Source organism: Scophthalmus maximus, chromosome 9 (assembly GCF_022379125.1).
Source record: "Scophthalmus maximus strain ysfricsl-2021 chromosome 9, ASM2237912v1, whole genome shotgun sequence".
Lineage (NCBI taxonomy): Eukaryota > Metazoa > Chordata > Actinopteri > Pleuronectiformes > Scophthalmidae > Scophthalmus > Scophthalmus maximus.
In genome coordinates this window covers 16977538-17002028 of record NC_061523.1, presented here as the reverse complement: position 1 = coordinate 17002028, position 24491 = coordinate 16977538, and the positions used below count along the sequence as shown (strand labels likewise).

Below are 24491 nucleotides of genomic sequence, written 5' to 3'. Positions count from 1 at the left end.
TCTGAGGAGCATTAGTGACCTTTCAGTTTGATTAAAAGCCTCATGGGCTGACTTCTTTTGGTCTTTAATATCTTTGGAAACACTTTGGTCTATGAGCAAATGTTTGTTAAACTAATAGCATTCCCATCATTACCAAGATTCACTTTATTTTTCACAATAGTCTTTCAGCAAAGCTTTTCTGTAAAATATTTTATCATTGGGAACAAATTGAATGTGAACAAAGCAATGGGAGGTTCACATTTAAATGGCTCCCCATTCCTCCAGCATCCTTCCTCTAAACCACCTTCCTCCCACCGCCAAGTCAAAGAGAACTGATAAGCAAATGACACTTAAAAAATATTCAGGTCTGAGATTCATGTATTTTAATTGCTTATAAAATGTTGTTGTGTATTTTAAAACACATCGGGTTTATTACATAAATTTCTGTCTTCAGTTTGACTGAAAAATATGCATCACATAAGGTTTATTTGTTTCTTTATCATTTGCCAAATGAGTAAATATAAAAATGTTGAATTTTTATTACTGAATTATTATTTGCCACAAACAACAGATCATTTGGAACAAGAAGGAAGCATTTCATTGTTTGTGCCTCTAACCCCAGACTAGGTAACATGACCTAGACCTGTTTGCTCCATAGACAGTCACAAGTAATTACCTCAGAATTGTTAATCATTCAAAATGACGCAGAAACCCACAGTGACACATTTCCACCAGCTCCGTGATCTCCAACATGAGCGATGAGACGTTTGAACAGACCTTCGCGCAGAAATGGTGTGAGACATAAACCATCAGAGCTCTGCTGGACGGCCGCTGATTACTTGCTGCAGAGTAAACATTTGTCAGGCCTCTCTGTACAAGCACAGATAGGTTCCTGCTGAATTGACAGGGTCCCCTAAATTGCGTCTATGACGCCTGATCCATCGTTTCCAAACCATTAAGAAGGAGACTGGGTGTGATGATAATGTATTGATCAGATCGTGATGGATGGCCACTAAGGGTATATAAGTGAAGTTCTCAGTCGGGCTGAGGTAGAGTTCAAATCTGGACATCCGAAGACAGAAGCACCATGCTTTCTCTAGCGTTGTTTTACCTCGTCGCTGTGATTTGTTCTGCAAGACGGACACATGCTCTACCTCTGTACCCGGATACCAACCTGGAGCCACAGGCAGGTAATTGTTTTCTTCTTTTTTAACCGGCCTCTTGAGCAACATTGAGATATTTAACTTACTCTGAACATCTGATTTGATTCTCTTCTGACTTACTCTTTATTTTTGTCCTCCAAGTTGTGGATCAAATCCAAAAGACAATTTTCTCAGATTTTCTGCCAAACTCACTGCAGGGATATTGATGCTCTAATGACAGAATAATGAGAGGATGTTGTTGTATTACGAACAGATTTCATTCAGAAATTCGTATCAGAGGTTGAGGACGGGCCCAACGCTGCTGAAGGGGAGCAGAGAGAGGTCAACAATATGTATCCCCTGTTGATGCAGCGCAACGGAGGCAGAGACTCCTGGAATAAAGGTATGAATAATAGAGAAAAATAATAATACAAAGATATTTGCCGTACATTGACAAATGAGTCAAATACGGTTTATAAAATAATGATGTTTCAACTCTTATTTCATTTTCCCTTCATGGAATAAAGACTCAGCACAACAGGATAAGTTTGCGAACATGGTAAGGCTGAAAATATGCACCTAATACAGCACTATATGTCAAATACCATAGCACTTTCCAAAGTAAAATTACAATGCGCCTCCCGGAAAAAAAAACAAGGCTGTAGCAGAATCAGTTAAAACTTTTGAATATCTTCTCATATATATTATCTAAAAACAAAAAGCCTTTTATTCATGTCTTCATTTATTTTTCATTAGTTTTGAAAATGTTTCATCAATTTAATTATTTCACCTGTAACTGTCTTGAAAAGTTACAAATAAAGTTTATTATTTTATTATCCTCTATAAACACATCTGTTTCAGCTTTTGGTCTAGATCTGTTGGATGGTAGGAGTTAAGGTTTCGTTGACTTCAGGTACATATGGGCACAAAAGCTCACCGATGGAACCAGACTGTGCTTTGAAAGTAAAACCTTAAAATCAATTCTGATATAAACAGGAAGTCAATGAAAAGAGACTAACATTATTTTCTGATCTCTCCATTCATCCACAAATGTCTCTGTCTTATTTTCAGGTCGCGGATCTCAAGGAAGCTGTTTTGAAGTTGGCAGCGGCCGACAAACTTCGCTCTCATTCTTTTCTCAGATCAGAGCAGAACTTGCCAAAAACAAACAAAAGAGGTGAGTGACCTTGACCTGGATAAAGACAAATATTAGGAGAAAAAACACTTTAAGGACAAAAGCAACAGAGGAAGGATTACTCTTCAAGGATAACAGCCATGCAATAGACAGTGTATAGATAAACATATCAAATAATTTCAGCTTTGTTCCTAACTAACTAACTAACACTCTGATGTCCTTACAGCGTGTTTCTGGAAATACTGCGTGACCAACTAGAGCACAGCAGCGGCAGGACATTTGGTGAGATTTTGGCAAGGCCTGGACGAAAAATGCCCCCACTCTCCATCGCCCTTTTTGTTTCGCACCAAGCATATTATTCATCGCCTAAACTGGATCAACAAAAAATATATTTTTGAAGTTGTAAAATGGTCTTTTCTTGTGGCTGAAAATAAACTTGAATATCTGAAGTCTTATTTATGTTTATGCACCTGTTTTTGGTTTTGATATGTAAAGGTAAAGATGTTCATAATATATATTGTGTAAGACCTAAAGAAGGATACTGAAATTCAAAATTCATTATAGCACTTATCACAAACACAAAAATCAAGAATATGACAAATGATGATTAGGAAACTGTGTTTTTTAATCATTATGACAGTGAGACAATTCAAATACAATTCGATCATACCAATCTGTAATTGTGCAGAGTACAATACAGAAGTGTATTTCATGTTTTACATAAATATGAACTGTTTGTGAACATCCTGCTCAACCTCGCACAATCATATATATTTCAATAAGGGTGTTCTGATCTTTAAAAGCATTGAAAATATTTATATTTACACTATAAACAAAAAAATCCTGCTATATTACATAAACAGTCAATTGCACATTTGGCCTTTTCAATGTGGCATAAAAATACCAATTATCTGTGAGCGAATATGGATGAATATTCAATACATACAACCAATAAAACATTTTGCTTCAGCATGTCTCCATGTCTTACTACAACAAAAAGGCAAGCTTTTCAAGGTGGAAACGTGTCTGATTCATTGCCACGGTTTATTCTTGGAAGTTGTAGCGCCCTCTACAGATCATCAAGCATGGTTTCACTTGGTGGGAAAAAACAGGACATGAATTACAGAAAATGAAAAGTTCATTTCCTCTGGTTGGCCACGGTGAAGTAAGCCTTTTCAATTTCGATGTCGGCCGGACAAGTCTGTTTGAACTCCTCTCTCTCGTTGGCATTTTGAAGGTATCGCCACACACCTGTGAACTGGGCAGGAATGTCAAAGTCGCAGTACTTCTTGGCAGCAACCTGAAATAAATGAAACGAAGATCAAAATGAAGCATTACGAGAAACAAAGAGTGCATCATGCAGGTGCATTGAGTTCAGACAGAGAAGTACTCAGATCATTTATTTAAAGTGCCCATATGTAGGTCCTATCCTGCCCTGTTGGCTCTCCTCTTTACAGAGACATTGCTCCGGCTCTGTAATCTCCACTGACGGCATTTGGCAGAATATACCCCCCATTCTGTGCTGGTAACATCCATACCGAATGGCGATGGTATGAAGGAGCAACATGACAAACTAGATCAAGCTGTGTAAAAGGGGCTATGGAAATCTGAAATATAACAAGGGGAGTAGGAAGTATAATATTTCCCTCTGAAATGTAGTGGGGAAGAGGTCTAAAGGACCAAATAGCTCATGATTATATTTAAGTAGAGTATTTAAGTACATGGCCTCCAAAGAGTCAAGCATTTCTGTCCAGATTGGTGACATTTTCCACAGGAAAACTCAACTCTATGAAATAGTAGAACAAAAAATACCCTAAAACACTACAGTATTCCAGAGATTACCCCAAAGACCCAAAATGATAACACTACTGATAAGGCGTCTCACCCTGATAACGTGCAGTTTGGGCAGCAGGTTGCAGTCAGCTAAGGTGAGGCGGTCACCATCCAGGAACTGCCTCTTGGAGATGGTCATGGTTTCTCTTGAGTTGTGGTCAATTTCCTCAGGGAGGGGGGAGATCAGGTAATTGTCCAGGCGTTTAAACTCCCGCATCAGATTCTTTTCGTGGACTGGAGAATCAGAAACACAGAGACGGGTCGAAACATGTTTTTAGTCCATCTTTGCTGTCAACCTATTCGTCTGCCTGAGTTTTATTTTCTATTTCCCATATAGTAATAATTAGGTCTTACCTGCGTTACCTTGGCTGTTCTTGATGAAAGCTGAGAACTTTGCAAAAATGTCAGCGCCCACGTCAAAGGACTCTTTGTTCAGCGGGCTGAGATGAGGATACCTGCGTGGGGGGAAGAGAAAGACTAAGCCTGGGAGTAAACATATGCAATGAGAATAAGCCATCGGCAAATTCACACTTCATTAATATTTGTATAATGATTAAGCGCAGCAATACCTGGGAGGGGCCAGTGTTTGTTCAAGAAACTCCTCGATCTTGATGAAGTCTGTTTTGAGGGTGCCGTTGTAGAGGAGGAAGGGAGGGTTCGTCCCCGGGGCCAGGTCCTTAAGCTCTTCTGGCTTCCTGGAAAGATGGACAGAAGAAGGTGGTTCAGGAGGGAGAGGAATTGACTTGGTTATACATGTGTTCATACAATCAGACTTTTATCGAGCCCGTCAAAACAGAGAGCCTGGTGGTTATCGAGGTTGTCAGAATCAAATAAAGGATTTTACAACATTCGCTGTTTAGTTGGAAAAACACAGCACTGGGAGTGGCTGGCTATTTCAGAGAACCACTGTGTGTGTGTGTGTGTGTGTGTGTGTGTTCTGAATCATTCAATTATCAGCATCCTTTCAAAGTTTCCTGATCCTATTTGCTCAACAGTAATGACCCTGGGAAATTCACACAATAAAGGCTATATTAAAGGAGGGTGTTTGTCTGAAAGGCAACACAGAGCTCTTTGTACATTTGGGGTTTACAGGCTCCTCCCTCTCACCTCTGTGAGAGAGAGAGCGAACACACCAATTGACAAGTAAGAAGTAGTTTGGATTACTGAAAAAACAAGAAGAAAAAAACACTTCTCAATTTCTCTCTCATTTGCTTCTTAATAGATTTCTGAGTGTGAAAGTCCCCACAGCCAGATGCTCAGGAAGTGTTTGTGGCAGAGGAGGGGTGCTTACTTCCTCATGTCAACAGTGGTCACTGTAAACTTCACTCCTTTCAGCCACAGAACCATGAAGAGCCTTTGGCAGAAGGGGCAGTTCCCCACGTTCTCACCATCATGTCCTGCCTGAGAAGCACAGGAAAAAAAGAAGTAACGTCAATACACTTATTTTTCCGATCGAAATGAGCCACAAATGCTCCTGCAAGTACAATACCTCAATGAGCGAGTGAGAGGCGTGTCTCGGATATTTAAAGGCAGTTTCCTCCGTGTTGGGGAAAAGCGAGCATTGTGTTGTGGCGGAAATCAACGGACGCTCACATGTGCGATTGTCCACTCCTCCATGTGCCATTGTGCACACAGTCTCCTTTTTATGTTTAATCCACACAAGGTTTTCAGGAATGTGTTCATACGTGAATTTTTCCATCCTCAGACAGAGCCAGGCTAACCGTTTCCCCTTCTTTCCAGTCATTATGCTAAGCTAAGCTAATAGGGCTTCTGGCTTTGGTTTCAAATTTGGAGGATCTTCTCATCCCATCCAACTCTCAGCAAGGAAGTGATGAAATTCCCACAATGTGAAACTTTTCCTTTCAATGACTGAATGTTGAATGGTATACTGACACAGAGACATCGTGTATGGTCTATGTTTCGTTTTTGAGCTTCACTTGACCTTGCACCATCAACTAAAACACACTTGTGTTCAGAGCATTGAAAAGAAAAAGATCCCAGTGTATTCTAAGTATCTGGATATTATTAAATAATTATGACAAATAAGCATGATGGCTAACTACGTGACTTCTTAGATGACTATGTAAATGTTTGCTTAAGTAAAAGTGGGTGCGCCTGCTCCAGGCTTTGGGGCCAGTCACCCTGCATGTTCCTCGCTCCTTCTGGGTGTGTGGTGATAAGGTGGACTGTCTCTCGGTGGCCAGAAGTCACTGATAAAAAAAATAACACGCTGTGACCTTCAGCAGGAAAACAAACACTTCAACATCTGTAGCATGTGGTATCTGTGGAGACGACACCCATCAAAATGAGAGTTGGCCTCTGATTGATGCTGCTGTTACAGCAACGTCCTTTTACAATACTGATGAGTGAAAAACGAAACCTTCTGCGACTCCTTTTAAAAATAATGTATTTTCTCTTTGATAACAGTGAATGTAACAGTGTCATCTGAGCAGCACTCGGATGACACTTCTTTCGGCAGTGAATTCAGGTGTTGTTGGCTTTTGTCTCACATGTCACAGTTGACTCATTCATGAATTACAAAAAAGAAATAACTGACCTTGATGAACAACTCAATGCTCGGCTCCTTGTCAGAGTTCTGCCGAAGTGCCATCTTATTTCAAATAAAAGACCTTCTTTTAATTTCCAAGTCCTCGCTCCAGTCAAAGCTTGTCCTTAAGTCAGTGGTTTTGTGCCCCTGAAATATCCGCAGAGCTGAGGAGGTAACTGATGATTAGTGCCCCTGGACAAAAGCTGCTTTGGTTTCAAGAGCCTTTATAGTCGTGGATGTCAAGAGAGAGTGTGACACCTCACAGCTGCTTGTGTTTTGTCTGAGGGCTCCTTAAAGGCTATCGCACTGAGCATACTTTGCGAGTCAGAGGAGAGGGAGGATCCAGGGGAATGGGCGGGGTGCACGCTCTTATATACCACGAGCCAACATCTATGAGGACAGAGCTTAAAATAGTAGCTCCTTCTGCATTTTGCAATAGATAACGACATGTGGCTCAAAATATGCAAATTTCATTCGCGTCAACCCACATTCCAACACTGTTAGATAGGGAAGGAATAATAGAGGAACACTTTCCACAGGAGGTCTGTAGTGAATACAAAGCACCCACTGTGTCCTGAGGGACACTGGGAAATGGAAGCAGCAACACCTGATCTAATATAGTTCCAGAAAAGCAGCTGTCAGTCTCACATCGGTGTGACTTAATTAAGCACAATACATTTGCTTTGGCTAAAGGAATGTTAAGAAATACCTAAACATACAATTTAAAAGTAATATATATATACACTGTATATAAGTTATATATATATATATATATATATATATATATATATATATATATATATATATATATATATATATATATACAAATTTCTAATACAATATACAGTATATACACATTTTTCTGTAAACGGCACAGTAAATATTAACACATTTCACAGTTCAAGTGAAACTGAACTTTAGAACAGTATCAGTCGTACTAGTTAGCAAAACAAGAATTTTACAATCAGTTTGATTTATACTACAATATTTTTGTTTTCTGTGCCTGTTTGTTTCTTTTGCATTTGCCTTAATGCATAAAGAAACTTAAATGACTTAAATAAATGAACCATTTTTTTCCATTCCCATTATAGAGTGTAGTGCATATTTTGCTAAATGTACACTGCACTTATAGAGGAGGTCTACTTGTCCTTATTCTTTCGAACTATCATATTATTTTGAGAAATTAGTTGAATGTGTTTGCTGTCGTGACCATATGCCATCAGAGACTTGGGGATCAAGTGCTCACTTCTGTATTGGCTCTTTTTAAAATATGGTATCACTTACAGTAAATAGGAGAGGGGAAATTTTATGGTGAAATCCCCACACTGTGGTTTAGACTTCCCTCAAGAAACATGACCAACAACGCATTACAAGGAATTTAACAAACTACTTGAGAAGAATCTAGACTCTGTGCCAGGCTCTTGCCTCATTTATCGCAAGAGGATATGGGGAGTTTAAATCACTGAGAAGGAGGATGAAAATCAAACCCATCACATTGAAATTCCAAACAAATCCTGGAAATTTGATGAATAACACGCCATAATATGAAATATAACAGGCAGAGACGGCTGAAGAGAAAAACATCCACCTTTGCCCTTTTAAATATGTACAAAGTCAAGGAGGTGGCCCAAGATTTCCCAACAAAAATCTCCCTTCCCACATGTTGGCACAACCCCTCCTCCAGTCGGACAGCCAGAGCAGACCGTTTTAATGAATAATAAGTCGCTTTATTGACACTTCCAATGGGAGGTAAATGGAATTTCACTGGAGTATATGGTGGGAGTGTCAATCTTACTTACGCACAAGATTAAAACGTAAGCTTCTCCCTTCAAATCATCGGCCTACATCATCACGTCCACCCAACTGCCGGGGAGGGAGTGTTTCTTTGAGCGTGTGATAAATGACTGCGCTGTTATTCAGAAATCAATTTTGATTCACCATCTCAAGTGGCTGCAATCACTGATAAGGTCCTGAGCTCAGTGACGGTGAATGATTTCACGTGTATTATGTGTCAGTGTTTGGTTGGTATGACAACAGTGTTGAGAAAGAGGGGATGTGTAAAAGGGAAATGGAGGTTAAAATCACAGCCTTGGTAGTAAACTGAAACCTCTAGATTCTGGCATTACAGAGAGCTCAGATATCCTGAGTATTCCTGGAAATCGTGTGACATGACTGGTCTTTAACTTCCTCTTCTACAGACAATAAAGATAGGAAAGCCCAGGCTCATGGATAGAGATACACATATCTCCAGTGGCCACACACAGCTGCTGGAAGTGACCTCCTGGAAAAAAGTGCCTTATCTCCATAAACAGGGCCTTCACTGTTGACAACTCCATGACAATGAGTCTTGATTATGCCAGTACACACACACACACACACACACACACACACACACACACACACACACACACACACACACACACACACACACACACACACACACACACACACACACACACACACACACACACACACACACACACACACACACACACACACACACACACACACACACACACACACACACACACACACACACACACACACACAACCTGGTAGTTTAAGGTCAAGTTGCGCACCGTGACTTGACTAGCCAGAGCTGGGTACCATAACCCAGGGACCGAAACAGTTACATTCAACCGTCATTCATTCCTTCGATGTTTCTTCCTTGACATTAAACAATCTTTGAAAATGACCACATTTAACATTTCTCTCTGTCCAATTAAACCCGCCAAAAAAAACCACCAATATAAAATGTGTTGATCTGCTTCTGAGGTGTTCGTAAATGCCGTTTTGGAAATTTAGGAAAGAGCGAGGGTATCTGTTTCCTCTGTCTCCCATCTTCATGCTAAGCTAAGCTTATTCCCTCCAAGCTGTCTCGTGCAAAGATTTTGCTGTTTCATATTGAGAGTTTAATGCCCGACGAAGGTCTATTAAAATGTTGCTTTTTAAATAAACATATTGCTGCCACAACTACACAACCTCTCACAACAACTGTGCATTACAAAATATTTTCTTTTATATTCAATGGAACTTACAAATTAAATAGAAGATGCATGTCTATTAGCATCTGAACACATACTGTATAACATCATCCTAAGCTCAACCGAAGCAGCACTTGATCTTAGTTGTCAGCTCTGGCCAGTCAACTGTGATTTTTTTTTCTCTCATTGCTAACGGAGGCTGTGTCTTGTAAACACAATGGCACCATTGACCTACTGATCGCCGTCTCCCATGCAGTCAACGACTGCACAACAACTCATTACAACAAAACCCAGGGGATCTGCCATGCAGGATATGCACAATGACAGTACCATGGAGTTTCGGTTGGTCTTTGTGTCTCCTGCCGCTCCTTCTGGCTCGACACGCCGCACACGCGGCTCCTGATTTCTCTCGTAAGTGCTTTTTGTTTTTGACGTCAATAACTGCTTTTGATATAGAGAAAGTAAGAAATGCTGACAGGCTACTTTTCAGTTGTATTAACTTTGTAAAAGGGAGCTTCACAAAGACATTCAACATTAACTGCACATCCTGCTTCGAAAAACAGCCGGTGCAGCTCAAGCTGACGGACCAGAATCAGGGTGAAGAGGCCGCTGAGCGGGTCCTGAACTTAGATCATCACAGAACAGAAAGAGATACTCCCTCAGTGATAAATAGTCTACAGTTCAGCTGGGTTCGGATATTGAGCTATTTTGCTGTTTGGACTGTCTGATAATATCATGGTAACAAATTATATATTCATTCAAAGCCACAGGTAGCTTTTGTCTCCGACACCACTATTGCGTGCACTGCAGTGTATCTCTCCATCTGACCCTGTGTGGCTGCTGGCTCTCAGGGGCCTAATAATAGTTCATTGTGGGTGAGCGCCTGGTACTGTCTGCTATGCAAAGCGGTAAACTGCACACACAGAAACACGCACACGCACACACGCACGGGGGTGGGGGGTGGGGGGCCATTACAGGAAGTACACATGGGAGGGGAGACTTATTTGAGTGTCTGTTTCATTGTTGTGCATGTTTTTATGCATGGTCATAGTCCAAATAATGTCTCGGACAGCTACACCCATTGACTGAGACACCACCCAGTGAAAACCAGGACTGAGCTGCAAGGACTAAAAAAAGCGCTATGAACAATGAAGGACCTCTAAATTATGCATTATTATTTCATACATTATAAAAATAATAACTGCGTCTACCTGTCATTTATACTTAAAATTGCCTTGTTCGTAATAAATCAGATGAAACTGTTGTTGCATCAGGGACGTAAGTCAAAGAGGAGTTCTACTTATCCATATAATTAAATTTGCATGTGTGAGTCACACATATAACAACAGTGTGTTTGAGATTAGACGTCAGCTTTTGTTTTACCTAGCATCAAACTGTTGACTATTCACTTGGTTCTCTATTGGATTTTCCCACCTGTTCACAACCAGCCTCCAATTTTAAAAAAATAAATAAAAACGGGGGTGTTCTAAAACTTTTGACCAGTTATAAAGTTATAAGATAATATTCAGCAATCAGACACATGAAGTCAAATTAGCATCATCTTATGTTCTCTTTTAGATTATCTTCACAGCATTCTGAAGAACCACACGGCTCATGCATGTGAAGGAGGCACGCTCGCCATCGAGTGTCCCTCCAGGACGTCCGTGGCAGTCCTGTCAGCTTTCTATGGACGACGTGTTCCTAATCGGCATTTATGCCCCACTGCAAACACAAATGCAACTGTGCAGGAGGACACAGAATGCACCTCGGCGGTTGCTATTGAGGTACAGAAAGTCGAGTGAGATGAATGTGAATTCAGTCTTTGCTTTAGTAAAGCACTCTGCCTTCCCAAAATGCTTTCACGAGTGACTGATGCTGCAGGTAACAGTAGTCAGCACGTTTTCCCGTCCTTTACAGAAGGTGCTGTCAGAGTGTCAGGATCGGCGCTCATGTCACATTCCTGTCTTCAGTCCAGTGTTTGGACAGGACCCTTGCCCACTCACCAGCAAGTACCTCCTAGTCTCCTACAAGTGCAGACCAGGTAGGCCACTGACCTGCTAATATTAAACATTAGGCAACAACATCACCAAAATACTAGTGAACATGGTGCCAACACTTCGATGTGAGGATTTATGTCTTATTTATGTTGCTTAATCAATAATACTCTAACAAAATGTTTTTGCATGTTTACCTCTATTACTGCATGTCTGCATGCAAGTTCATTTTTGACCTTGGATATAGTCTGACAAAGTTTAAGCCTTCAAAAAAGGTGTTGCAAAGTTTATCTGACAGTGTCTTTCAAAGTCAGGATATTTACTTATTATGGGGCCTCACAAAGAATATAGATACTGTACGAATGTACCAGATATCACGTAGTGATGTACACACATACAACCCAACTGCAATAGCAAAAACAACTATGACAGTGATTCAAGTAGACATGAGGTCCACTGTGCTGGAATTACCACAGCGTGTCAACCGTTTGATTTATTGCAACAAATGCTATGCTGCCTGAAAAGAAGCACACAAACAACATATTCTTACTAGTAAATTAATAACCAAAACATGCAAATGTTGTTTTTTCTGCTTTAAATGCTTCAGTATGCCCTTACTGGTAAACCTCTGTCATTTTGTCATTTGTTAGAGCACCATCGCACAAGACTGGTGTGTGAAAATGAGCGTCTCAGGCTGATGTGTAAAAACGAGACTGTCCTCGCCATCTACTCTGCCACGTTTGGACACCTTCTGCACGGAAGTCCTTACTGTCCTCAGGAACCTGGATCACACGCTGACATGGGTCTGAAACAGGCTCAAACATCATCTAGCGGCCACACAGTGGAACAAATGTCAATAAATGTGCCCTAATCATCCATTAGTGTACAATCACAAAAGCTTTGCTAAACTTTGCATTAAATATGAATTCCCTGGTACCTATATAAGTAAAACTGTATTTTTCTCAATAATAGTGAGATATAATTACAATATTACACTTATTTCTGCATTCTAATTATTGATTCAGCCATCTTGATTGATTACAGAGTGTCTGTCACCTTTGGCTCTGAGGAAGGTGTCACGCAGGTGTCATGGTAGAGCGAGCTGTTCAGTCCTGGCCGATACTCAAACTTTTGGGGACCCCTGTTTCTCCGGCACCAGGAAACACCTGCGGGTGTCCTTCACTTGTGGTGAGTGACAGACAATGTTACTTATTGTGACTGAGGCGATACTCTCTGCAGCAATCTGTAAAAGTCTCTCATTTCCTCTTTAGTCCCCCAGTATCTTCTGGAAGACGTGGGTCGAGGGTCAACAGATCCTTTCTTGATTTCGGACTACACACACGGTGAGAGAGAGAGACTGCATGCTTCCAGGTTTTAGAGCATGCAGCATGAGTTTGACTGGTGTCTGAGCTTTTTTATATACAGTCTATGGTCTGAGCCCAGACCCCTTTCACCTGCAGGTGGATGGTACACTGGCCCCACCTACAGGCCTCAAAATGTGCTCTTTACCAACTCTCTGGAGATCATTGAAAAAATATGGGGTATGTGCAAGGATGCCTGTAGACCTCAGGCTATGGGCTGGATGTACAGTTCTTATTATTGCTGTATATTATACTCTAAGCGTGTGTTTGCACATTATGTTGCCCATAAATACTTTTGGTGAACTACAATTTTTTCTTTCCTTTCTATTGAATCACAGTTTATTACAATATTAAAATCAAACTGCACAAGATGCTAAAGACATGTAAGTGTTCAAAGTAAGCTTTTTTTTTTTCGAAGTTACAACATCATAGCCTGGTAATGTAATCAAAAACCTGATTTCAAATTTAATATAGACTTTTTTAATTTTAGAAAATAAAATGAGCACCTCAGGCTTCCTGTTTTGTACAATTTCTGTATAATGTTTGTCAAGAAGGGTCAATGTGGATTGTTGCTTCAGAAAGGATTTAGACAATTTTATGTGGAGGATAACACAAGGTTAGTTTTCCTACAGAACCGAACTATAGAGTTGAACTTAACCTGTAAAATACAATGGGAAACAACTGTGAACAATGCAGTTAATTTGACCCATGCTCCTCTCTTGCTCTCTTCCAGATCTACCAGAGAAAGTGGCTCTGTACTTTGTCTCTGGCATCTGTGCTGGTCTGGTTTTCCTGCTCTGCCTGTTTGGTATACGCTCCACACTAGTGAGAGACGTCAAAGATCTGGTTTCTGACCTTAAGGATGAGCTGAAAGCCTCTCGCAGACAGAGCAAGGAGCTAATGGAAGACCTCTACGATGACGAGATCTCAGACACGTCGTCCTTCTGTCGACTCACACAATCCCACCGCGCGGCAGACATCTTCAGCCCCTCCACGCTGACAGTAGAGATGGTTGATCTTGGGGTGGAACAGACGAGGGATCTGCCCAACGGAGACATTTGGCCACATAGAGACTCCAGCCCTTATGCCATTCACAAGATCAAAACCTACAATAACTGACAGAAGTCATGTATTAGTAAAGCTTACAGCACATTCTGCTTCTGTTGCAGACAGACATTATACACAAACATTTGTTTCACTTTTGAATTAACTTCAATGTGCCTCTTTATCCAAGTTCTGTTGTTCATAGAATGTCATAAAAGATTATGATTCAAACACACAAAGTCCTAACACACTAGGGGTTAATCATTCATAGGAATAGCATCAGATTAATTGTTCTTTAAAATGATGAACATTAATTAAAGAAATGCAATTTTAATGTTTAAAAGGTCAAAGGTTATCTCCTTGGATGTAGGATGTATAAATGGTGAGGACAGTAGAGAGTTTACACTCTGTGACCTATGTTTTAGCACTAAGCTCATATTTGAACTGAACACAATGTGCCTTGTAAAGAGAGATATTATGGCATTGATGTTTTATTGGGCTGCATTAAATTGTACAGTAGTATCCAGTAAAGTGGCAACTAAATGTAGTTATTTGCGATGTAAGTCATACTAACTAATACAATTCTTCATGTGAGGTGGGACTTGCAGGATACAATGACTCTGTTTAATGTTTAGTAACTAGAATGTTAAAGAATTAAAGCTCCGTGTAACACAAGGGAAATTATCTGGACTGGGAAATACTTCATCTTGCCCAACAGCCTCTGTAAGATGTCAACAGCATTTCATGTAGAAAAAGTTAAATCTAACTTCTGTACGTAGATCTAAGAGGAAATTTAAAAAATGTACTCATTGGAAAACCAGCTCTGCAGTGTTAAAGTTCTATAAAAGTATGGTGGCCCATACCACATTGCATTGGTATATTGGTAGCTTTATTTGAGTAAAGGATCAGCGAACCAGTGGTGGAATATAATTCAGCACTTTTACTTTGACTTAAATGTACTCTTTTATAGCTGAAACCTTCATCCAAAGCCCCCTCTCACATCTGGACAACATAACCACAGTTTCAGATCTGTGAAACATACTATTAAATTGTGAAAATAACTTACAATTCAATTAGCATTTCTACAGTGCGGTCTATTTCACCTAAGGAAAACTTAATACTTCTTTCACCACTAAACAACTGTGTTAGATTAGGGCAGCACATATCTGTGGTAGATATAATGGCAGCAGGGTAATCTTAAAATGTGCGCGTTAGGTTGGATTATGAGCAAAATAAAAAATCATGAATTTACCTCATGTTGCTGTTGTTGTTTGTTGGTATCTATTTGTGGGAACAGGCCTGAGACGATGCAGCCAGAGCCGTCTAATGAGAGTCGCAACAACTTTTTTTTCCCCCAGCAATGGCGGATCATGGAGCCTCTCAATAGTTCCCGGAAGTGAGCAGCAGTGCATTAGAGTAGCAGCAGAATGGTGTCGTCTGTGTTGCACTTGTGAAGGGTGAGACGTTTAAGTAATCAGGTTGTATATTATCAACACATCTGAATCAAATCAACATGCGCAATAAAGCATTTTAGTGGATTATGATTTATTTATGATTTTAAAAAAACGTACTGACTAACTACATAGAGTAACTACATAGGCGTGTCAGTCAGCTATATTGTAAATCGATACAATTATTGACTACTATTAACCAAAATCGCAGTTCTGTCGCTCTGAGTAATGGATTCGAATTGCGCGCCAAGAACTTCCGGGGACTATGTGAAGTCTGCGTTTCGCACTTCCGTGGTCGCGACGCTCATTGGACGGCTCTGGCTGCAGCCAGTCTGTGGGCCACACTCCGAGACGGGCGGTGGCGCTGTCGCTGTGTCCCTCCTGCACAACCGCCGTTGAACGCGAACGTGATGAAGCCACATAACTGGGCAGGGAGAGGGACTGAGGAAATCCACACAGCGAGCCGTCTCTCGTTCACTCCCTGCGGCGCTCGACCCGCCGCCGCACTGACAGCTATGTAGTCCGAGCAGCCTGTTCCCTGACACCGAGCGGGACACACGAGAGGGCGGCCACTCGAAACTGTCTGACCGAATGGCGCGCACACTCACCGGGGTATCTCGACTTCTCGGCTCCGTTGGAGATCTGTGACACCACCCAGCCACAACAACAGCTGGCTAACAGGCTAACACGCATTAGCAGCCGACCGCGGAACGACTGTCACACCGGAAAGGGCCTCCGCCGCACCGGGTGGGGATTTAACTTTCTCTGCCCGTGTCGCCTGGACGGAACCAACAGAAAAGTCGCGGATAGACTGCTGTGTATTTCTCACTGGTAAGGATGGACACGCCTCTGGGGATGAGCGAGGAGGAGTGCTTGGCAATATCCTTTAAAAATAAATTAAAAAAACGAAGTTACGACCTCATTTTTTTATTGTGTGTTTGCCTCTGTTAGCTTGTTGCTAGCCGCCAGTCAGCGTTAGCAACGCGGCTAACTTGAAATTTACTTGACAGCAAGACGTGTGAACGTGAACTGTGCTTTAGAAGCTAACTTCCGAGATTACCAGTCTGGTTGTTGTATAGCTGCTGTCACCTCTGTCTGGTTCACCTCACTGCTCACCATGCCACCATGACCGGTTCCATCAACTCGACCCGCCTGGTGCTGCTCAGAATAACCTCATCCATCATCTAATCGAACTACAGCTACATTACCTGCTTCCTCTCTCCTGTCACATCGACCTGCCTCCTACTTTCCAATGAGCATGGCTTCTTCCTCACAGAGATCGTCAGTCACTCACTAACCCCACTCGTACTAACTCCTAATCTGACAGCGAGGCCCCTTTGTCTCAATGCCTGTGATGTGTCCGGAGCAGCTTTGTCATCCTCAGTCACAATGATTCCTTGATTGTGCTGCTCCTCACACTGTGAGAGTTCAGGAGCTGAGGTGTGGCCAGAAGGAGCCCAGACTACTGTCTCTCATTGAGCGCAGTGGAGAGTTTATGTAAGTATCAGAGAACCTGGGGACTGAACATGTGTGTCATTTCTTTGTTTGTTGCCAGGCTGTAGGTTAATAAGTCAGTGAGATGTCACATGATTCCTCTGAACACTTTGAGATGTTCGCCTGCAGCGTCAGCTTCTCGTAGCCCAATGCTCTATTCTGAAATCCATCTTTTCTTGACAGCTCTGTGTGTGTGTGTGTGTGTGTGTGTGTGTGTGTGTGTGTGTGTGTGTGTGTGTGTGTGTGTGTGTGTGTGTGTGTGTGTGTGTGTGTGTGTGTGTGTGTGTGTGTGTGTGTGGGGTTCGAAGTTAGTCGCTGGCTGTGGTGCATCATCTCCTTCTTTGGGAAGTTCCTTAGTAAAATTGCCCTGCTGCCTCTTTAGATCAGACTGAAATGTTGTTTTTCAATATGGAAATTGACTTTCACCAAGATGCAGTGCACCACGGTGAGGTTGTTCTTGAGGACGTTTCACGTCTCATCCGAAAAAGCATGGACTGCTTCAGGTTCAGTTTGACGAAGGTGTGATCCAGACACAACACCCGATGACCTGAAGCAGATGCTGCCTGTTATTTTCACAATGTTTTGAAGTGACGCGTGTGTTTTGAAAGTAATTATTTGATGATATACTCTTCAGAGGTCAGAGGGTTAGCTGCGGGCTGACCGTGGAGTTGTATTGATTTGGTTCAGTGTTGGATCAACCCTGCTGCCCAATCATATTTCCTCTCAGTCGGGACCATGCTGTTCTCTTGTCAGCCCTAGCATTTATTTCTATTTTTATTAAAGAGGAGGTTGTGGGTGACACCAGTGCCTGGTTTAAATCACCAGCGTCGGTTGTGGCAGGTTGTGGCAGGTTGTGGCATTCACTAGCTTAAAGGGGCAGTAAGCGATTCTGGAGAAAGCTCTTTGTTGATGTCCCGATGTACCACTAGGCACACCGCTGAGTTGCACACTCAAAAGTGACAGCTAGTGGATGGTGAGGAAATATTTGCTGATTTTTCCAAAACATATATTGCTATAAAACCGCTTACTGGCCATTTGAGGGAGAAAGCAATTAGTCCCAGCAGTAGCCAGCTCACGACCCGTTCCTCCACTTATTCCTGGACTGTAATGAGATTCACATGGGCACACAAGCTTCATGCTCAGCCAACTGTTTTGAAGCCACACACACTAAACCCAGGAGCAGTTCACACCAGGAAAACGTATGTAAACCGGGTGCGATCAAGGTTTCGGTTGGTGCTCTACAGGTATTATAACGTATCATCTGTCAACCTATGAAAGTGAAAGGTGACTGAAATGTAAGACACTTTTACCACAGGGTGAACAAAGTAATGGAAGAAGAACATTATAATACGACAGTCCTGCAGTAAAACTAATGCAAATCTGACAGTATAACTGCCAGTGTTTAACGTAAGCTTGTATAATTGTACTGTTGAAGATTATTATGCATCTTCTAGTCGGTGTTGGTGAGGATGTGCTCGCGATTGCCAGTCATCTTTGCCTGTGCAGTCTTTCCTTTGTTTGGCATCTATTATAGGTGCGCAGACTTTGCAGTTATGATAACGGTGAAATAAAGTAGCTCACAGAGGTTCAAAGAGTTATAAATAGTAACCTCAAAAATAACTATCAAGTCCAAGGCCTGACATTCTCAGTTAAAGCTGGACATCATGAGTTTAGATTTAATTCAGGGCTGCTGTTTTCTAAGAAATGTCACTTATTTTGTCCATGTTCTCTGTCGTTGGTCGTCGTGTAGCTTGCAGCATCAGAAGGGCCCTTGTTGATTCTGGGTAACTGAGTCCCTCTGACACATTTATTGCAGCAATGCTGAATCATCTTCCTCTCAAGAGTAATCTGTGGAATGGACGGAAGGTGTGGGCAGTGCCCAGTGTGCTGCTTGGACCCTGGTAGTTAGTCAGCCATTGTTAGAGAGTGAAATATGATCTTGCCTACGCTTACTCACAGAGTTGAAACTACTGACTCTTTAATAACTCAAAGCAGAGCTCCTCTCATTGTGCTTCATGTTCCTACTGTGGACTTTTAAGTTCATTTAGCATGTTAGTTCATCTTGTGCCAATGTTTCCCTACGCAACAACAGTAACTCAACTGCTAATTCAACTAAAGGAGACTTTTGCATGTGTGCATGTGCAAGATTTCTGAAATTCACATTTTAATCACTTGATATTATCTTATCCTTTTAACACATATAAGCATTCAGTTATTTTGTGCTCTGCATGAAACACAAAGTTTTAATTGCAAGAGCATGTATGTGCTGTAATGAGGCAAAAAGAGAACTCACTGCAGCCTGTCTGTCTTTCTTCGTGTTTTTAGATGATCATCATCGTTTTCATAGTCTTAAATGATTTTAAAACATCTCAGAGTCGATGTTAAGTGAGAGTCTATGCTGTTCTCATCCAGATTGGGTGTTTTGGCCACTCCTGATGCTGTCGTGTCTCGACCAGTTGCTCAGCTGTCAATTCCCATCAACGGTAACTTTGAGATTTTACGAGGTATGTGATCTTTTTCCTTGTCCTCAATATCAAAATGGCATCGGTGATCAAATTTGGTCAATTTGATCACGATCTGAGTGCAGAGATTGTGTGGAGTTGAATTAAGCGTTGATTTTACTATCTACGTTGCCACGTAACTTTTCCAAATCGGTCTTTAGAGTATTTCCACTCTGTCAGTCAAAGGGGTTACAGCCTGTCTTCCTGATTAACAGCAGAGCTGCTAGCATCCTCGCTACTGAGGCCAGATTGTGTATGTCAACAAAAAAAAGAAGAAAAAAAAAAAGATGTTTTTGTCTGACTTACAGACATTTGTGATCAACATCTATCCATCTTTGGTATATTCAAAAGTGTTGGGAATCTTTGATTGCACTTAAGAATACATGTTACTTTTCTGCATTTAAATGTCTAAAACCAACTGGACTTAGGATATATTTTGTTGAGTTGTGTGCTGAAATTATACCGAATATTTACAGAAATTTTTAACCAAGATAATCAATGGTAAGAGAAACACTTACGGTATAAACAGTTTAAGGTATGCTCAGTAAATCAAATGTTAAAGATATATGTAGTCGTAAGCTGCTGAGAACTATTCTTCATCTCTGTGTTTTCTTCTGAGAGATGAGTTCTGTTCTGTGGCTCTGCACCTCACATTCTTTACCCCTGTGCACTAGTTTTACTTCTTATTTGGGGTCACAGCACAGTGGTGTTAAAGTAAAAGTACAGGGAGCATTTCTTTTGCACTTGGAAGACAATATTTAAAAGTCGTCACGTGACAACTAGAGCCAGTTTGAATATTTTATAACACCTCTGGTTTACTGCCGCAAACAGACCCTTGAACTGCATAGGCGCTGCTTAAGCGCTCATTGTTTTTTCATTTTCTTTTCATTTCAGAAGCTGAAGAAGCTCTACTCATTGACTTCTCAGTAGATTGTAAGTACTCCTTACCTCACTTCATGTTAAATAATTCCTTTCAGCATTGTGTCATGTGGTCAGACAGATTCTGTTTTGGTTCTTCATTCAAGAGGACAAATAAAATTGGCATTCATTGCAAGAAAGCCCCTATTCAAGCATACTACATTTTTAGAGCATGCTTTCAGTTCATTCTCTTTATTTAGTCACAGAGGCAGGTCCTGAGTTGCCAGGGCACTGAAAGAATGCTGAATTTGTTCACTGTTAAATCACTTTCGCTTTGTTTTCTAGACAGTCAGTGTTTCTAATGTGTTTGCAAAGTCTGAAGGTGCTTAACATGTGCATGTCTTCTGTTTCCGTCTCCAGCCTTTGTTAGGGTACGAATTAAAGGCGAAAAAGCCCCAGAGCTGCTGTTGGAACTGCAGGACGATGATCGCACTCAGACTTTCTTGGCCCAGGTGAAGAGTGCTCAGCAGCAAGGTAAGACGCCACCGTCTTTCAATAGGCCAAAGTGGATGGATGATTAATTATGTAATCACTCATGTAACATTTATTTACAGGGGGTGGGTTACACCACTGGCTGATTTCCTCTGTATTCCTGCCACATTGGTGGAAAGTCTTATTTGGCTGCTGATTTTGAAATGTGATCCACAATGTTAATGTGCCAGTCTCCCTCTGTGAATGGAGCCATGCCTTTATTTGCCTTATCTGTGTAACTGATACTCTTGAAAAGAATGAGTGGACTTTCATAACTTTTCCTCTCTATCAAAATGATTCAATGCGGCAGGGAGTCCAGTGTATAAAATTCCTGAAAAGTAGCTGGAATTTCCCTCTCAAAACATTTCAAATTAGTTGATGAAAAGAACTAGGACATAATCTGTGTGAAATGAAGAAGAGCAAAGTTACGGGCCTACGTAGGGACATGGTCAGATCAAAGCACAACTTATCATGACAAATCTTCAAAGGTAAGACGTAGTAGCTGGTTTGGTGAGAGAAATATTATACTTCTGTGCAGATGCATATGAAAACTCAACTTGCACATTAGAAAATTACTGGTGAAAGTAATTACACTGTGAATTAAACATGTCACATCAGTGTAAATTCTTACTAATCACCTTGGTCATAGTGTGACAATGAGGAGTTTGGGATGGTTGCGGAGTAGCTTTTAATAACTCCTCATGCAAGCAAAGCTTTCACAGAGAAAAAATTTAGATCATCAGGATGGAACGATCAACTCGAGCCATGCCTGGTTTCATAAGAATCGGTAATGCTAGGGTTAATTAAGGTTGACTGGCTCATTGTCAGTTTTTGGTAAATATTTTGCAGAATACCAAAGGGGTGGCTTCTTTTATTTAGATATTTCCAGGAGAGAGACTTTCAGCACATGAAAGACAGGCAGCCTGAATTCAGATAATAAGACAGGACAAGCCCTGAATTTAAGAGAGATTTTAAGAGGGGGAAGATATCCCCTGGAAATCTGATTCTGTAGCATCCTTGAATAAATAATGTTGTTAGCTGGACTCTACTTCCTGTAATAACACCCTAGCTCTTCTAGGTGTTGGCTCATTTATATCGGAGATCAAATTGATATTGAGAAAGGGAAACAGGATGTGAATTTACCTAAGTAAAGTTTAAAGTTTCATAATTAATTTTAACTTTATGATAGCGTTATGAAACTGCCGCACCATTTATTATTCATTTACACAGCTTAAGATGTTATTTCCGCTTGAGGCTTGGTCTGAAGCTGCATCGTTGTGCGCTTCGTTCTGACAATACTGTTTCATCTTCTCAGTTGAATCCAAACTCACAAAACCAAACGCAATGGAGCCCCTTGCCCCAACGACTGCGAGAGGTCCGGTCCCCATCCCACCGCAGAGAATAACCAAGACTGCAAACTCTGTGGGATCTGGAGGTAACCCATCCAAACCTGCCACTACACTGCCTTCCAACCACAACAACAGCACAACAACAAATCAGACTAAGACAGGTAATATATGGATAGACAGTGTTAAAATTTGGAAAAATAAAAACTGTAAGATGCATAAATTATAGCTGCTGTAGAAACAAAGCCCAAAAAATAACTATTCCAGTTATCATTTTTTCTTAATTATTTTCTATTGGTGCTATATTGAATTTTTAAACTTGCTGTTTCCAAAGTTCCAGCTCAGTTGCTTGCCTCAGACTTTGGCTTTGAAGACAGCTTTAACCACGCTCTCAAAGTGGAGGAAAAGAAGAACAACCAGAATCGCATGGTTGCCTCTAGGGAGCCTCCTCCTCTTCCCCCACTACCTCCTCGCAAAGCCTCTTACACCCCATCCAATCCTCTGCCTCCTGCACCGGTCCCTAAAGAGAGAGCCGTGTCCAAAGAGAACACCTTTATCACCAACACCAAACCAGAGTAAGTTAACTCGTCGAAAATAAGTAACTCGTAATTCATTGCAAATATATTTTAAAATCGGTTCAAATAGTTTAGATTTCATGTAGAGAATTCAGACCCCCTTTGTGAATGTCTAAAACATATTTCCACTTTGACATTATGGCTTATTGAGTGTAGATTGATGGGAAAATGGCACTTTTATCTTTATTTCATTCTTCAACATGATAAAGTGTGCAAAAAGGGAAGGGTTCTGAATACTTTCTGGAGCCACTGTCACCACTGTCCAGGAGGATCTGTGTCCCAAAGTGAAATATTTGGTGGTGTTAAATAATACTTTTTTTTTTTTCTTCATTCCAGTAGTTTTAGGTCAGGGTTTGACCGTGTGGACCGGCCACCATCTTGGTGTGAGAGCCCCACCACCAACAGCATGAGACAGACCATGTTCTCCAGCCAGGCGGGACAGAGAGAATACCTCATCAAACACCGCCTGGGGAAGAAGGAGAATGAATATGTCGACATGCAAACCTTTAGGTTAGAGGAGCATATTTATTCTTTTAATTCATGATTTTGTATTTAAATGATAATGAAGCAGGGGAATTGATTCACTGTGTGTCTTAGGTTTTTCACGGGTACGTGGAACGTGAACGGCCAGTCTCCAGACAACAGCCTTGAGCCGTGGCTCTCCTGTGACACAGAACCCCCGGATATTTATGCTCTGGGGTCAGTAGCAGTTAATCATACACCCGTTTTCTGACCATAAAGTTGTACGAAGCTGTCTTCTATTCTTGATTTAATAATGATCAACATGGTGACTTGGTTTATGTATTTAGTTTTCAAGAATTGGACCTGAGCACTGAAGCTTTTTTCTACATGGACTCGTCCAAGGAGCAGCTGTGGGTGGAAGCTGTGGAAAGAAGTTTGCATCCAAAAGCCAAGTACAAGAGGGTGGGTAGGATCCTTAGTGGGACAATCAGGTCTGGTCCTATTGATTGTTTTCATGTTAGTAGTTCAGAACATATGTTGTAAAGGCCCTAACTTTTTCTTTTTTTAATCCTTACAGGTTCGGATCATACGACTTGTTGGGATGATGCTTGTGGTCTTTGTCAAAAAGACTCACAAAAATCACATTAAAGAAGTGGCTGCAGAGCATGTGGGGACTGGAATCATGGGGAAAATGGTTTGCTCTTTTTTATGGTAGATAAACTGCTTTAAAAAACATATAATAACAGAAAGCATTGGATAAGTGTGTTAAGAAATTTTAATCTGTTAAAAATGCTGTATCTGAAGACAGATCTAGAGCTGCACCAAACATGAATCACAATTTTTTTTTTAAATATCACAGTAAGCTTTTGGAGATCCTGTTAATTAACAAACCGTTTGTCGGTCCATCTGTAATCATTTCTTCTCCGTAGCCGAATTCAAAAATCATTTTGCACCAAATCATCTCCTGATTTTTTTTTCTGATGACATTATTTAGATGTCAAAATCAGAGCCTGATTGTTCTTTTCTTTTCTTTTTTTCCCAAGGGGAACAAAGGAGGTGTGGCAGTTAGGTTTGTTTTCCACAACACTAGTTTCTGCATTGTAAACTCTCATCTAGCAGCACACGTGGAAGACTTTGAGCGTCGCAACCAGGACTATAAAGACATATGTGCCCGCATGACCTTCCACCTACTGGAACACCCCCCTCTCGGTATCGTCAAGCATGAGTGAGTTCCTCTGTTGTTGATGTCCAGA

The 24491-nt window shown here is 41.1% G+C and overlaps 4 protein-coding genes across 9 annotated transcripts in view; 3 read left to right on the top strand and 1 right to left on the bottom strand.

Annotated features, from left to right (window-relative positions):
- Positions 1 to 1044: 1044 nt before the first annotated feature.
- On the top strand, positions 1045 to 2863 carry urp1 (urotensin-related peptide 1). The gene is made up of 5 exons (XM_035649234.2): positions 1045 to 1169; positions 1396 to 1524; positions 1649 to 1680; positions 2193 to 2298; positions 2483 to 2863. The coding sequence occupies exons 1-5, from the start codon at positions 1067 to 1069 to the stop codon at positions 2512 to 2514; spliced, it is 402 nt and encodes a 133-aa protein (XP_035505127.1). The 5' UTR covers positions 1045 to 1066; the 3' UTR covers positions 2515 to 2863.
- Positions 2861 to 6963, bottom strand: clic2 (chloride intracellular channel 2). Of its 3 annotated transcripts, none has more exons than XM_035649231.2 (7): positions 6647 to 6963; positions 5579 to 6299; positions 5381 to 5490; positions 4659 to 4784; positions 4453 to 4544; positions 4142 to 4323; positions 2861 to 3556 (listed from the first exon to the last, which is right to left on the bottom strand). In XM_035649231.2, exons 2-7 carry the CDS (start codon positions 5831 to 5833, stop codon positions 3395 to 3397), a joined length of 927 nt encoding a protein of 308 aa, XP_035505124.1. In that variant the 5' UTR covers positions 5834 to 6299; positions 6647 to 6963; the 3' UTR covers positions 2861 to 3394. The 3 variants fall into 3 exon arrangements, with proteins under 3 accessions (XP_035505124.1, XP_035505123.1, XP_035505125.1); XM_035649230.2 differs by having other exon boundaries at positions 4444 to 4544; positions 6647 to 6958; XM_035649232.2 differs by lacking the exon at positions 5579 to 6299 and having other exon boundaries at positions 4444 to 4544; positions 6647 to 6950.
- A 2807-nt stretch (positions 6964 to 9770) lies between these two features.
- si:ch73-335m24.2 (protein eva-1 homolog C) lies at positions 9771 to 15271 on the top strand. Of its 2 annotated transcripts, XM_035649227.2 has the most exons (8): positions 9771 to 10032; positions 11200 to 11405; positions 11539 to 11662; positions 12266 to 12418; positions 12660 to 12803; positions 12887 to 12958; positions 13076 to 13156; positions 13710 to 15271. In XM_035649227.2, the coding sequence occupies exons 1-8, from the start codon at positions 9942 to 9944 to the stop codon at positions 14093 to 14095; spliced, it is 1257 nt and encodes a 418-aa protein (XP_035505120.1). In that variant the 5' UTR covers positions 9771 to 9941; the 3' UTR covers positions 14096 to 15271. The 2 variants fall into 2 exon arrangements, with proteins under 2 accessions (XP_035505120.1, XP_035505121.1); XM_035649228.2 differs by lacking the exon at positions 13076 to 13156 and having other exon boundaries at positions 9773 to 10032.
- Positions 15272 to 15822: 551 nt separating this feature from the next.
- Positions 15823 to 24491, top strand: part of ocrl (OCRL inositol polyphosphate-5-phosphatase) — an 18743-nt gene continuing 10074 nt past the window's right edge. Inside the window, exons 1-12 of one of the 3 annotated variants that reach the window (XM_035649226.2) lie at positions 15823 to 16350; positions 16889 to 16968; positions 19378 to 19469; positions 20361 to 20399; positions 20745 to 20858; positions 22171 to 22290; positions 22536 to 22776; positions 23113 to 23286; positions 23374 to 23475; positions 23586 to 23700; positions 23816 to 23932; positions 24282 to 24463. In XM_035649226.2, coding sequence (XP_035505119.2) covers positions 16309 to 16350; positions 16889 to 16968; positions 19378 to 19469; positions 20361 to 20399; positions 20745 to 20858; positions 22171 to 22290; positions 22536 to 22776; positions 23113 to 23286; positions 23374 to 23475; positions 23586 to 23700; positions 23816 to 23932; positions 24282 to 24463 — 1418 coding nt within the window. In that variant the 5' untranslated portion in view covers positions 15823 to 16308. Of the gene's footprint in view, positions 16351 to 16888; positions 16969 to 19377; positions 19470 to 20360; positions 20400 to 20744; positions 20859 to 22170; positions 22366 to 22535; positions 22777 to 23112; positions 23287 to 23373; positions 23476 to 23585; positions 23701 to 23815; positions 23933 to 24281; positions 24464 to 24491 lie in introns of all 3 variants that reach the window. The other 2 variants (XM_035649223.2, XM_035649225.2) reach the window with 2 other exon arrangements.